At 38.3% G+C, this 13,513-nt stretch overlaps 1 protein-coding gene across 1 annotated transcript; it reads right to left on the bottom strand.

Moving 5' to 3' along the window:
- Positions 1 to 5,849: 5,849 nt before the first annotated feature.
- LOC111871893 (mevalonate kinase) lies at positions 5,850 to 13,505 on the bottom strand. Its single transcript, XM_023865276.2, has 2 exons — positions 12,437 to 13,505; positions 5,850 to 9,056 (listed from the first exon to the last, which is right to left on the bottom strand). Exons 1-2 carry the CDS (start codon positions 13,478 to 13,480, stop codon positions 8,787 to 8,789), a joined length of 1,314 nt encoding a protein of 437 aa, XP_023721044.1. The 5' UTR covers positions 13,481 to 13,505; the 3' UTR covers positions 5,850 to 8,786.
- Positions 13,506 to 13,513: the final 8 nt, after the last annotated feature.

Here is a 13,513-nt window from a genome sequence, read left to right as displayed (position 1 = left end):
TCACTGGATTTATCAATTTACCTAATCCTTCTTGTTGCACTATAGCCCTGGGTTTGGCTTAGCCTCTAACAGAAATGAGTACCAGGAATCTTCCTGGGGTAAAGGGTGGCTGGCACGTAAGACTGACAACATCACCTCCGTCTGTGAGTCAACTGCCAAAAAATGTGGGAGCCTTGATGTCTCACAACCCTATGGGCCTCCAATGGCCTGTTACAGGGATAGCGTTACCTTTTTTTTTATACCTATTCTATTGGGCCCTCTGGGCAAACGGCAAAGTTAATCATCAGCAGGAAAGGACAGAGAGCCAGTCTCTAAAATGTAGTAACTTCTAAAATTTTTTATTCTAATCAGACAGTGTATAAGTCCAAATAATGTGGCATAACAACACAACACAATATTCTCATTAAATTTTAGAGTGTGCTCAATGAAATGCAAAAACAGCATGAGGTAATAGTGAAATTTTCCATTGTGAATTACATACTGCTGATATGAGGGTATTTCTATTTTACAGTGCTTGTCATATGAGGCCCTTTCAAATGAAATCCATTAAACCAGTGGCATTTGCTAGCAGTGCTGCAGATGGGTTTCATTTGAAAACCCACCATACATTAGTCATTCAATTTTCAGAATGTATCTTATGATATTAATATATTATTGATATGACTTATATTAATATGATTTTTATTAGTTTTATTAATAATGCAGTTATTCTTAGAATACCAAAGGCTAGCATATAACAAGCTTTAATTGAAAAGAATATTTAAATTTCACAGTAAGAAAGTATGTAATTCAAGAAAAAATTAGTAAATGGTATTTTTAGGCCTTAGATGGCCATCTTCAGGTGTCTTAATAATATCAAAACTGCTACACTGCATTAATATCCGGTAAAATCATATGCTGTGGTGCACTTAATAAAATAAAATAAAATTCATTAAAATTTTCATCACTTTGGTGAGATTCTATTCCACCTCAAAGGGTTGTCATCCACTTGTTCAGAACTAATTGTGTATGTTTCTTTCCATGTTTTGTTGCAGCAGCTCCTTTTTATGTCCATTAGCTTGTTGTTCTGTTATGTCTGCAATCTGTAATATGCCCCTTGTCTGTGCGCTGTTCCTTCTAGCTGCATGTGTGGTGTCTTCACTAGTGCAGATGTGGTGTGATTGCTTCCGTATTTATATGCCATGGTTGTGTAAAGTACATATTACAAGAAATATTAAGATAACATATTAAGGCTACAACAGCAAATAGATATAGTAGAAGTGGAAATTATCAAATGAAATGCCTGGATTGTCCACTAAGGTACGTTGGACAAACAGGAAAAAACATTTAAGACCAGATATAAAGAACACATTCACAACATACAGTAAAGTAAAGGTATCCCTGTAATGGGCCTTGGAAGCCCATAGGGTTGTGAGATGTTGAGGTTCCCAAATTTTCTATGCAATCAGCTCATAGATGACGGTAAGGCTGTCAGCCCTATGCACCATCTGCCCTTTATCCATAAGAACATTCCAAGAATATTCCTGGTACTCATTTCTGTTAGAGGTTGAATCGACCCCCAGGGCCATAGTGCGGCTGGAAGGATTAGGTAAATTGAAAGAAAAAATCCAATGACCTCATTGGGATTCGATCCCATGACCTTCCAGCTTGTAGCATAGTGCCTCAACCATGCTACCGTGTGCCCCCTCACAACAATAGTAACAATAGTAACTCCGGATATCCAAGTTATATATTGAACACCTGACACACAAACAGCACAATAACAGATACCATGGAAATTATAACAGGGAGGAAGGGAAAATATTTTAATACACTTGAGAAGTATCATATTTACAAAACCAGCAAGGAAAATCTACATATGAATGACACTAATACTGATACACACAACCCTATATTTGAAGAGTTATACAAAGTTTACACAAAATAACACTATGCCCCCATTCTACACATCCATGGCATATAAATAGAGAAGCAAACACACCACATCTGCACTAGTGAAGACACCACATGCAGCTAGAGGGAACAGCGCACAGACAAGGGGCATATTACAGATTGCAGATATAACAGAACGGGCTAATGAACATAAAAATGAGCTGCTGCAACAAAACATGGAAAGAAACATACACGATTAGTTCTAAACAAGTGGACGACAACCCTTGTGAGGTGGAACAGAATTTCACCAAAGTGATGAAAACTTTAATGCATTTTATTTTATGTTATGTTATTAAGTGCACCACAGCATGTGATTTTACAGATATTAATGCAGTGTAGCAGTTTTGATATTAAGACACCTGAAGATGGCCATCTAAGGCCTAAACATGTCATGTTAAAGTATAAGTGGAAGAGAAAGGAACAGTTATTTGCATTTTCATGCATAAATCAGTATATTTTATTCATGTTTAGAAGAGAGAGAAATGATCTTTCCCTCATTAAAATAATTTTATTATTATTACTGTTTCCTTCTGATAGTCATTGCATTCTAATTTCATAAACTGATTTGTCTTCAGAATATTCTAGAGAAAATATGGGTTTATACTTATTACATGGCATAACATAACTACTGCTTCCTCTAAGGAAGGAGATTTTTGCAAAAAGAGAAACTCTTTAAGACCTGATAAATTGTCTACTGGATATGAGAACATATTTAACAGTTGAGACACAATGTTCTTTCATTCTTTCTACTGGACAACTGAGATGGCTGTCTACAGAAGGCAGGTGTACTGAATTATTAAGATTAAATATGGTGTATAGGTTCCAAGCTTTTAGTCATGTAAGGCACAAGAAGTACAGTAATTTTCATCATTAATGTGATTAAATGAAACAGTGCAAATTAGCATCCCTGCATAATTTCAGTATTCATTCTACTGTTAAATAATTATAACTTTGTAGGAGACTCCTATAACGGTAGTTGGAGTCTTCAGATTTCACTTAATTTATGGTGTTCAAGCTTTATATTAGTATACAAATTCATGTTTATGTAATACTTATTACTTACTATTTATTCTTATATCCAAGCTTCATAAATTTTCAGCTGGCTGAAATATTAGTATGAGCCATTAAATAATATATGTTAAATATTTATGTTATTTTATTTAGGCATTTACTTGTCTAGCATTAAATTAACTTCCATTCAATTGATATAGAAATGTTACATTTATTGAGACTACTTATGGGATAGTACCCCCATGTAGTCTGGTAAAGTTCCAGGCTCAATGGCTAAAGGGCCAGCAGATTAGCAGGACTTTCAATCCCCCATAGAGGGTTGCTCCACCCAGTGAGGTTCTTGAATTTGTCAGCTTTCTGCTCTATTTTGGGTTGATTTTGAATCATATTAGCAGGAATCAGTTCTGGCACATCAAGTTAGTTTCCCCCCTGCGAAGGATAATTTCTGACTTCCTTTGGCCAGTCCAGGACAACCTAGGATTGATAACGGCATCCCCTGTGAGTGCAGTCGGATCTACAGTGAGCAGACAAGCTGTTCAACTGAAACTAGGTGAAGAAGCACCACTGACATGTGTCTTGATCATTTGGACAAGTGAGCAGTGGTAGAGCACTTGGGACATGGCATCCAGTTCCAGAACACCAGTATTCTCTCAACTAAATTCAGATACAAAGATCATATCATCAGAGGTGACACAGACTGAGCTCGATTCAAACAACATGAACACGGAGGACAGCTTCTGCATAAGCAACTCATGGAAACCTCTCATCTATTTCCTGAAAGAACACAGGAAGCTTCCATAGGCTCTTCAATGCAGCTCTCTCCCTAGCTGCTTCCTCCTTTCATCCCCTGTTGCATTGCATACAGCCCGTTATTCACCAGGTTCACTTACACCTCCCATTGCTCAGTCATGCTACTTTTCTCCCACATCTCCACTTTGGTAAATATAATTCTTTTAACGGCAAGCACTAGTTACCCTTCTTCTGGCTCCTGTTGGTTCTCTCTGGACTCCTTTACAGACCTACATCTGAACCAGATCTGTTACTTGGCTTATTTTTTGACCTTAAAGATGGAGGTAGTTTGTTCTTCCAAAAACATCCAAGGTGATGTCCCATTCCATAAGATAATACTCTTCATAGTCATATTTATTATTGCCCAATACATGATTCGTTTAGGTTAAACTAATCCAAATCACCAATTTCTATACAATAACTCAAAACTAATTACATCAATCCAGTTTAATGAAGTAACAGTACTTATGAAAACCAGTATATTTCAACAAAGCTCATTTCCAGATTAAATGAACAATTTTGAACCTAGATCTGTCTTGGCGACTGTTCCATTATTATATGATCTAACAGACAACACAATATCACATCCCAGTATTCTGTAGGCTTAATATTCACTGCTTTGAGAACCTCATGTCTCAAAATAATACTCAGTCAATTCATACCCACTGTCAGATTGTTCTGTAGCAGCTCCATTTCTTGGCTTCACACACTTGATAGCTACATCCAGTCTACAAAAGTATGGCAGGATACTTGCACAGAACAAGACTCAGGTTCACTGTAAACATGGGATAATAGATCTCTGCTGCTTACCATCAAAAATATCCTGCAACAGTCTTGTGATAAGTGCTCACTCAAAATTGTAAAATCCATCCATCAGTTTTAACAAAACAATATAGTAAACTCCTTATTTGGTATCCAAGCATCTGGAATTATCAAACAACTAGCAAACATATCAAAGAAAATATACCATTTTTTAAAGTTACTTCCAAAACAAACTTATGATGTGCATGTGCCATTAGAGTCATAGTGATGTGTGATTACAGTGGATGCTTGTCGAATTTGTGGCTGCATTACAGTACATCCAAAATCTTTCACCCATCTATCTACTGTCACCTAAGATGACTCTGGTGTGAGAACTAAAGTGACTCTGAAATAAAATGGAAATTTTAAACTGACTGGAAGAGGTTGAACACCACATACAAATTGGATTCTCTAATTTTCCTCATGCAACCTGCAGATTCACATAACTGGCATATGCCATTCCCATACATGACAGATAATGGGAGTTTACTGTGGCAGTATTTCTTATAACTAACTTTTCAGTTCTAGGTTCCTCAGAATGCAGAAACATTAATTACTAAAGCTGAAGGAACCTAATTCAGGAGGAGATTAAGAGGAGAATGAACTTGGGTAATGCTTGCTACCATTCGGTTCACAAACTTTTGTCTTCTTGTCTGCTGTCTAAAAACATAAAAAGTGTAATTTTGTCTGTAGTTCTGTATTGGTGTGAAACCTGGTCTCTGACTTTAAGGGTGTTTGAGAACAGGGTGCTGAGGAGAATATTTGGACTGAAAAGAGATGAAGTGACAGGAGGTTGGAGAAAATTGTACAATGAGGAGCTTCATAACTTGCATTCTACTCCTACTATAATTAGAATGATCAAGTCAAGGAGAATGAGATAGACAGGGCATGTAGCATGAATGAGGGAGAGGAGGAACGCAAATAGGATATTGGTGGGAAAGCAGGAAAGGGATACCAAGACGTAGGTGGGTGGACAATATTAAAATGGATCTTAGAGAAATAGGATGGGATGGTATGGATTGGATTTATCTGGCTCAGGATAGGGACCAGCAGAGGGCTCTTATGAACATGTTAATGAACCTTCGGGTTCCACAAAACGTTGGGAACTTCTTGAGTGGCTGCACAATTGGCAGAAATTGTTCTCCAAATCTAGCTGAATATACAATTTGAAAATTTAAAGAAAGACCTGTGCATAAGAGATTAGTATCCCCTGTAAAATATGATGACATTTTAGTTATTTATGTATTGCATTAGCTTACCAAGTTTTACTGTGTTGTCTCTGAATCTATACTAACACTTTATATTTTATGTTATCCTTATTCTGTATATAACATATTAGCCTGTGTACCCACTTCCTGTACTCAAATGAATGCCAGACTACACTAGATTTGCATCTATTTTATGAGGAAAATTTCATAACTGATATTACAGTTCAAACTTTATATGTGTATGTATACAACTAACAATATGAAGTTTTAAAAACATCATCACTTTGAGACTATGTTAGAGTTGCAGGTGGACTGTTACAATTATTTTGGTTCATAAAATAAGCAAACTTGTAAACCATACAAGAAAACTAGTTATTGTATTGTCACAGTTGTACTTGAGCCAGAACAGTTGAAGATACACACCAAAAATTTTTGACAGCTGCTTACTGTAAAACTTCATTTAACTTCTTATATTTCTAAATGTATGAAGAAAATCATTCGTACAGCAGAGGATTATGTCTAGGCTATTACTATCAGTTAAGACAATATTATGAGACAAGACTAGTGTAAACATTATATAAGAGAATGTTCAGGTTTAACTGCAATAAATCAAATTTTACATAAAGCTAAAAGTAAATCATTTTAGATTATAAGATAGGAGTGAAGTTTTTAAAACATTCAACAATGACATATAAACAGAACTTAAAAAAAAAATCAGAAACCCTCCTAAATTGGGAAGTGTGTTTAGCTCTATAGTATTGAATCTTACTAAAATTCTGGTTAAACACGTCTGAAATGCAAACTAACCTGACAGCCCTTGAACAATCGTCAGGATAGTGCTGTAAAATATATGACAGCTAGAGCTAGGATTTTTGTGTAATTCCATGCAAAATATGTACACAATTATGTAATTGCCAGCCACAAGGTTCATGATAAAGCAACCCATGGAATCTGTTTTGTCCACAACAACCCTTATAAAGGCATCTCCTATGCTACCGTTTATGTTTTCTAAGGTCTCTTCATAGCAGGTAGGCAGATAATGTTTTCAAAGTGTTGACTGGTCTGGAATGTGTTGCAGTACTTTTCCAAAAAGGGCCAAAATTTAGGCATTTGAAGTTTAAACCTACTGGATCTCCCCGTCATTGCAGAAAAAGTCTTTTGGAAGGGTGGAGGAGACTATTAATAAGGTATTTAATCAAAATACACACAAAAAATATGGACACCTTCCAGTTTAAAATGCAACTAAATAAAAATACCATGAAATTAAGTAGATTTATGTAATATCCCAAAGAAATAAGTAGGAAATTCCAAAATATGTAAAATAAATTTCAACTGTGGCAATGCTAATGCTGCTTATTACTTTTTGAGCATCTACATAGTTAGAAATAAAATATTTAAATAAAAATCCTAGCTCTAGTGATCACTGTTTTCATTGTCTCATTACCACTAGATAATTTATGCATGTGACTGAGCATTATCAGTCTCCTATTGGTTTGTTTGTTCTATTCTGTGAGACAGACAATGGGAACTGGTGAGTTGTCTTGCATCCATATTGGTTCACTCTAATCTGTGAGCAAGCCAATAGGAACTGATGAATGTGAACTGCTTTGCTTCCTACCTGCTTCTTGCTGGTTCCTTAATTTGCTTATTCTTTGACTCTAAAGATAGAGGCGACATATTCCTCCAAAACGTCAGTTGACTTTCAATGGACTACACCGCGTTATATTCCAGATGACAGAACTCTTCAGAAATTTCACTGTTCAATGCAATGTGCACCTGAGTTGAGGCAACACCTAATCTCCCATGGAAGTAAAGTTACCAGCATAAATAAAACTCTTTTAGAACACTGACAGCTTCAAACCATAGGCACCAGCTTTATACCTTCATGTCAATTTCTTTAACATACAAAATCGATTTCCTTTGTACTGTCATCCATCGAAGTGCCCTGGTTTGATTCTGAAGATTTCAAAAGGCAAATACTTGTCCAGTGGAATTACTGCAATAACTAAGCAATGTTACCATGTCTAGGCTAGCTCTAGGGCGCACCATGTCTCCTGTCTAGTAAACACTGGGATACTTAGTTCTGGTGGTGAAGTGGCCAGAACATGAAGGTGACCACTCACCTCAATTTAGTGCTGAGGTTTAGAATGCATGGAACTTTACCCGTGTCATCTGTATGACTTAGTACCATGGTATTTAAGCAGAGGGGTAACTCTCCCTTACCTTTACCTTCCATAACTTAATTTTCTAAATGATTCTTTATGTAAGAGTGAAGACAAAAAGAGGGTGGAGAAAATTGGGTAATGAGAAGTTTCATAATCTCTTCTCTTCATAAAACATTAGGATGATGAAATTATGGATGAGACTGGCAGATCAAGCAGCACACGAGAGCTCAGAAACACATACAAAAGAAAATCTTAACAGAACACACCTACTGGAAGACCCAGGCATAGATGAGAGTATAATTTTAAATGGGCTGGATCATTATATAAATATATATTATATTTCAATGCCATTTGTTTGTAACATGCATAAACAGTAATTTAAATTTCAAATTTAACTTTGCACATGACTTTAATACTCTGTTATCACATAAATTACTTCAGCAGAGTACAGTTCCAAGAGAAGTGCATGTACGTCTACACAAACTCAACATGCATAAATAAAAACATATAAACACTATACAAAGATATCGAGTAACTGCATCATAAGCACCATAATTTTAACAAAAAAATACTAGTCAGATAACTGTCTATAGAACATTGAAAACTCCTAGTCAAGTGCTCTATTGGACTGTATGACCACCCACTTTTGAGACTTCTTTATTGTCTGTGTTGATGAACTCCTCCCTTTCTTGGAAAACTGTATCAGGGCCAGTGAAAATAAAACACACCACCAAAATCCAGTACTACTATCCTTTAACATCTCTTGAATAGGAAACCAGAACCACACATAGAAGTTAAATAGTTTCTCTGCTGAAGAGAATGATCTCAGCTTGTATAATGCTAGCATAACCACCACCAGTAAAAGTCAATATAGGGCCTATTATATTAAATTTGAGACAGTTATACCAGCACTTCCAAGTTCTGTTTCAGTGCAAACAAAGCCATTTCTCTCCAGCTGCTCCTTCATTTGTTGTACTTTTGTCTGTTGACTCGAACAAGGTGGAAGCAAGATAAAAGCATAGCCACCACCACCAGCTCCCGTCAGTTTGGCATGGAACCCACACTTTGAAACAGTCCTGCAGATGCGATCCAATGATGGGTGTGATACACCCAGAACATTTAGAAATGCTTGGTTCATATCCACCAATTCCTGCAGTGGAAACAACAGGTAACAGGAATGATTCCCATAACCTTAATCTCAAATATTTTCTTATTAAGACTTCACACACACCATTATATAGATCTTTCATGCTGCATCCAAATTTCTCACCACTGGCTCATCATGTCAGTGCATATACATGGCTGAATTACAATTTCTACAAACTCGATTAGTCCTTCAAGTTAAGTGGCAAATACAGCTGGGAATTACAATTCTGGGATTAAATTTTTATAAACATTTCAATTAAAATATCACTATAACATGTACAAAAACTTAAGCAGACATAACGAGTACATCTGCCTGAAAATCACTGTTCAAAAAGCAAATACTGGAAGAATATGTGTATATATATATATATATGTTATGGTAAATGTGACTAAACCAGTAACTACGAATAATAACCGGTAATCATAAAAAAAAAGTTAATCTGATACATCTCATGACGAACACTTTTACTGGTAATTATGAATAATAACTAGTGATATGGTGTTGGACATCCTCCATGAAACTCACAGTTCAGAACTAGTGACTGTCAATGGAAAACAAAATCACTTAATGTAAAATATAACTTCAATGTGCATTGAAGTTACTTATTTGTTGCCCATTTAATGATGAGCTGTTAATATGAAAATGTTAAAAGAGGATTTAGAAAGAAGGCCTGACTCCAGTACTAATCCAAAGAGACATCATTATAATAAGTTCTATATTATCAGTACAATTAAGTCATAGAACTGTGCTATTTAAACTTCACTTAATCAACAATTTTTAAGCTAAATGGATGAAAAATCATTATAAACAGATAACACATCATCATAAAATATCAATATGTTTCAGTAACTTACTCTTTAGTGGCCTCCGTAGTCTAGAGGTAACCTCATGACTCGTGGTACGCGGGTTCAAATTCCCGGCAGAAGTCGTCGAATTTTTAAGGGCAGAAAAATTCAGGGAACAAGTCCTCTGGGAAGGACTTTAAGCTGTGTGTCCCGTGTCATAACTTTACGGCACGTGAAAGAACCTCATATCTCCAAAGGAGATCACTGAGCCAAATTCCAGGAAGTTTCCCGCCCAACAATAGTCTCTACGGCCTCTGATAGATGGGGGAAGCATTATAGACACTGCTAAGCAAGTGGCCGAACTTGCTTGCTTGGCGGGTACCATTTATTGGTAGGGTATAGAGACTGGTAGAATATCATAGAGGGAAGCACAATGGACCAATACTGGTCTAAGTGCATGGGGAAATCCACCCTCTCCAATAACTAACTAACTTAATCTTTGCATCAATCCAGCCAACCTGGACTCATTTTTTGGAGGCCAGGCTCTGCCTGTCACAAGCCAGGGCAAATTGAGTAGTGATAGAAGAGTAACACCTCTTTATACGAGGGCAAACAGAAAAGTCTTTGCCCCTATTTTTTTCAGCCACAATAATACACATACAGGGAAATCAAAATACAGGCAGTGTTCTAAGTACCTTTGACTATTTTTCCACATAGTCACCACCCCGGGTCAGGCATTTGTCCCATTGCACCACTAGTTTGGAGTTGCCGCAGTTGTAGAAACCGGCCGGTTTGGCGCAGAACCACCGCCACACAGCGGTTTTCGCGTCGTAAATGAACCTCTGGCCTGCCAGGAACTTCTTCAATGGACCGAACATGTGGTAATCACTAGGGGTGAGGTCTGGACTATGCGGTGCTGGTCCATAATCTCCCATCCGAATGACTGCAGTTGGGTCCTGTTTGCCACATGAGGCCTGGCATTGTCATGGAGGAGAACCACATCATCCACGAGAATCCCAGGGTGCAACTACAGTCATTCGGATGGGAGATTATGGACCAGCACCGCATAGTCCAGACCTCACCCCCAGTGATTAGCATGTGTTTGGTCCACTGAAGAAGTTCCTGGTTCATTTCCGATGACACAAAAACCGCTGTCTGGCGGTGGTTCCGTGCTCAACCAGCCNACCTCTGGCCTGCCAGGAACTTCTTCAATGGACCGAACATGTGGTAATCACTAGGGGTGAGGTCTGGACTATACGGTGCATGCTCCATAATCTCCCATCCGAATGACTGCAGTTGGGTCCTGTTTGCCACATGAGGCCTGGCATTGTCATGGAGGAGAACCACATCATCCACGAGAATCCCAGGGTGCAACTACAGTCATTCGGATGGGAGATTATGGACCAGCACCGCATAGTCCAGACCTCACCCCCAGTGATTAGCATGTGTTTGGTCCACTGAAGAAGTTCCTGGTTCATTTCCGATGACACAAAAACCGCTGCCTGGCGGTGGTTCCGTGCTCAACCAGCCGAATTCTACAACAGTGGCATCTCCAAACTAGTGGTGTGATGGGACAAATGCCTGAACCGGGGTGGTGACTATGTGGAAAAATGGTCAAAGGTACTTAGAACACTGGCCGGTCACGCGAGCCGAGCAGTCTAAGGCGTGCACTGTCTTCGCTCGCTCGGAAGCCAGGATCATGGGTTCGAATCCCACTCAGGGCATGGATGTTTGTGTGCATTTTTCTGTGTTTGTGTACAGGTAGAGGCCTTGCGACGAGCTGATCACCCACCCAAGGAGTCCTACCCTATGTCTAAGATCTAGAAAAACCGAAGTGAACGGAGAAGTTCATGGAGGTAGGCCTAGGCCCACTGGGGCTGTAGTGCCAAAGAAAAAAAAGGGACTTANGGAACTTAGAACCCTGCCTGTATTTTGATTTCCCTGTATGTGTATTATTGTCTGAAAAAAAAATAGGGGCAAAGACTTTTCGATTTGCCTTCATATATGAACAAAAAAAAAACTGGGTTCAGCTGGCCCAGCTAATACTACCCTGTGAGGGGCCCTAGCCAGTGTTATGGCGAAGACCTCAATGGCAACTACGGTGGAGAAGACCTTCAGTATGGTGAAAATGGCACAAGAGGCAGCCCATTCTCTCTGGGGGATAATGAAGAGGGAAACCACTGCCTTGTGGGGAAGAGGGATTTTAGAAATAAAGTAAGTTATTTTATACAAATGCTGGGAGATGGGACAGTTCAGTCAAAGAAATGACTGGCTGGATGGATGACCAGGGTTCCACACTAGGCAGGGTTGGGAATTTCTCTCTAGGACCTATTCACCCCCCCACATGTATTTTTTCCCTACAGGTACAGAAGACATCCATGAAGTGCTAAGACTACGAATGTGTGCAACCCCATGACCTTCATGTTCTATACTTATTATTGGGAAGCTCGAATAGTAGTATTAATGCCAAAAATGCTTAACTTAATCCCAGAAGTTTCAGAATAGACTGCTATAGAATTGTTAAATTACAATAAGTTTGTGAAAAGCAATGTCTTGTCATCATTCAACTAACACATGTATACTTATTTGCTTCCTTACCTCCAGTTTTGCATGAAGGGAATTCTGTTGTTTAAGTGTATCACCAATTTCAGTATCTAATTCTCCAAGCAGCATTAAAATTTCAGCAGCAGCTATCGCAATGCCATCCATAGCATCCAGCGTTGACTGTACCACTTGTGGATAACACTTCAGGCGCTCAGACACTTTAGCTAGCATCCTAGCTGTATCTCTCCTCACTCCACTGTCTACCAGTAGAATCTTCAACTTAGCTGTTCCTGATAGATGTTCTAGAACTGCGCCTTGTCCCTCTTTCCCCTTCCTGAACTTTACAACTGAACCAAAAGTGCATGTGGCATTATCAAGACCCGAAGGATTCCCATGCATTATCTTCTCCCCAATTAGGGCCCAGCGAGAAATTAGCTCCTTTTCCTTAGCAGAAAACACGGTTAAATCAATAATTTCCATTTCCATATCTTTGTAGCCATTCTTTGAAATATTTCCATGAGTAATACTATTTAAAGAGATCTTAGAACGGATGTAGTGAATGAAAGCAGCAGCAAGACAAACAGAAAATGATGCAGAACTTCCACAGCCAGACCCTAAAGTCAAGTCTGAAACTACTCCAATGAAGAATGGCTGTATTTGAATATTCACGCTACAGAATATTCCCGTGTATAGGGCTAAAAAGGCAACAAGTGCACATTCTTGTGGAAATGGAAGTTGCTGCAACTTCTCAGATTTCAGAACATACTCACGCAGTGTTTCTATGAACTTACTGGTATTGATCAACTCCGGATTATAGAGATTAAAATCACATTGTGAACCCTTCAGTAGTGGTGGTGGGTTGGAAAGGAAAATTTCATTCAACTCCAGAACAGTATAGGCATGTTTTGTATCAAGATTTGGCAGATCAAGAATTATCTTCCCATCAACACTATCGCCTTCTTTAACTGTAATATTTGTGCGGATATTCAAGCTTGCAGCCAATGCTGTCTTACCATGAACTACTGAATGCTCACCATGGAGAATAACCTTCCCAGGTGCTGACACTATGAAAGCTAGAGGATATTTAACTGGTAGCATGACTGAAAACTTAATAATTCTTGGGATTTCCCT

This window comes from Cryptotermes secundus, unplaced genomic scaffold, assembly GCF_002891405.2.
Source record: "Cryptotermes secundus unplaced genomic scaffold, Csec_1.0 scaffold1350, whole genome shotgun sequence".
NCBI classification, from domain to species: domain Eukaryota; kingdom Metazoa; phylum Arthropoda; class Insecta; order Blattodea; family Kalotermitidae; genus Cryptotermes; species Cryptotermes secundus.
The sequence above is the reverse complement of the archived record's forward strand: the minus strand, read 5'-3'. Positions and strand labels throughout refer to the sequence as shown.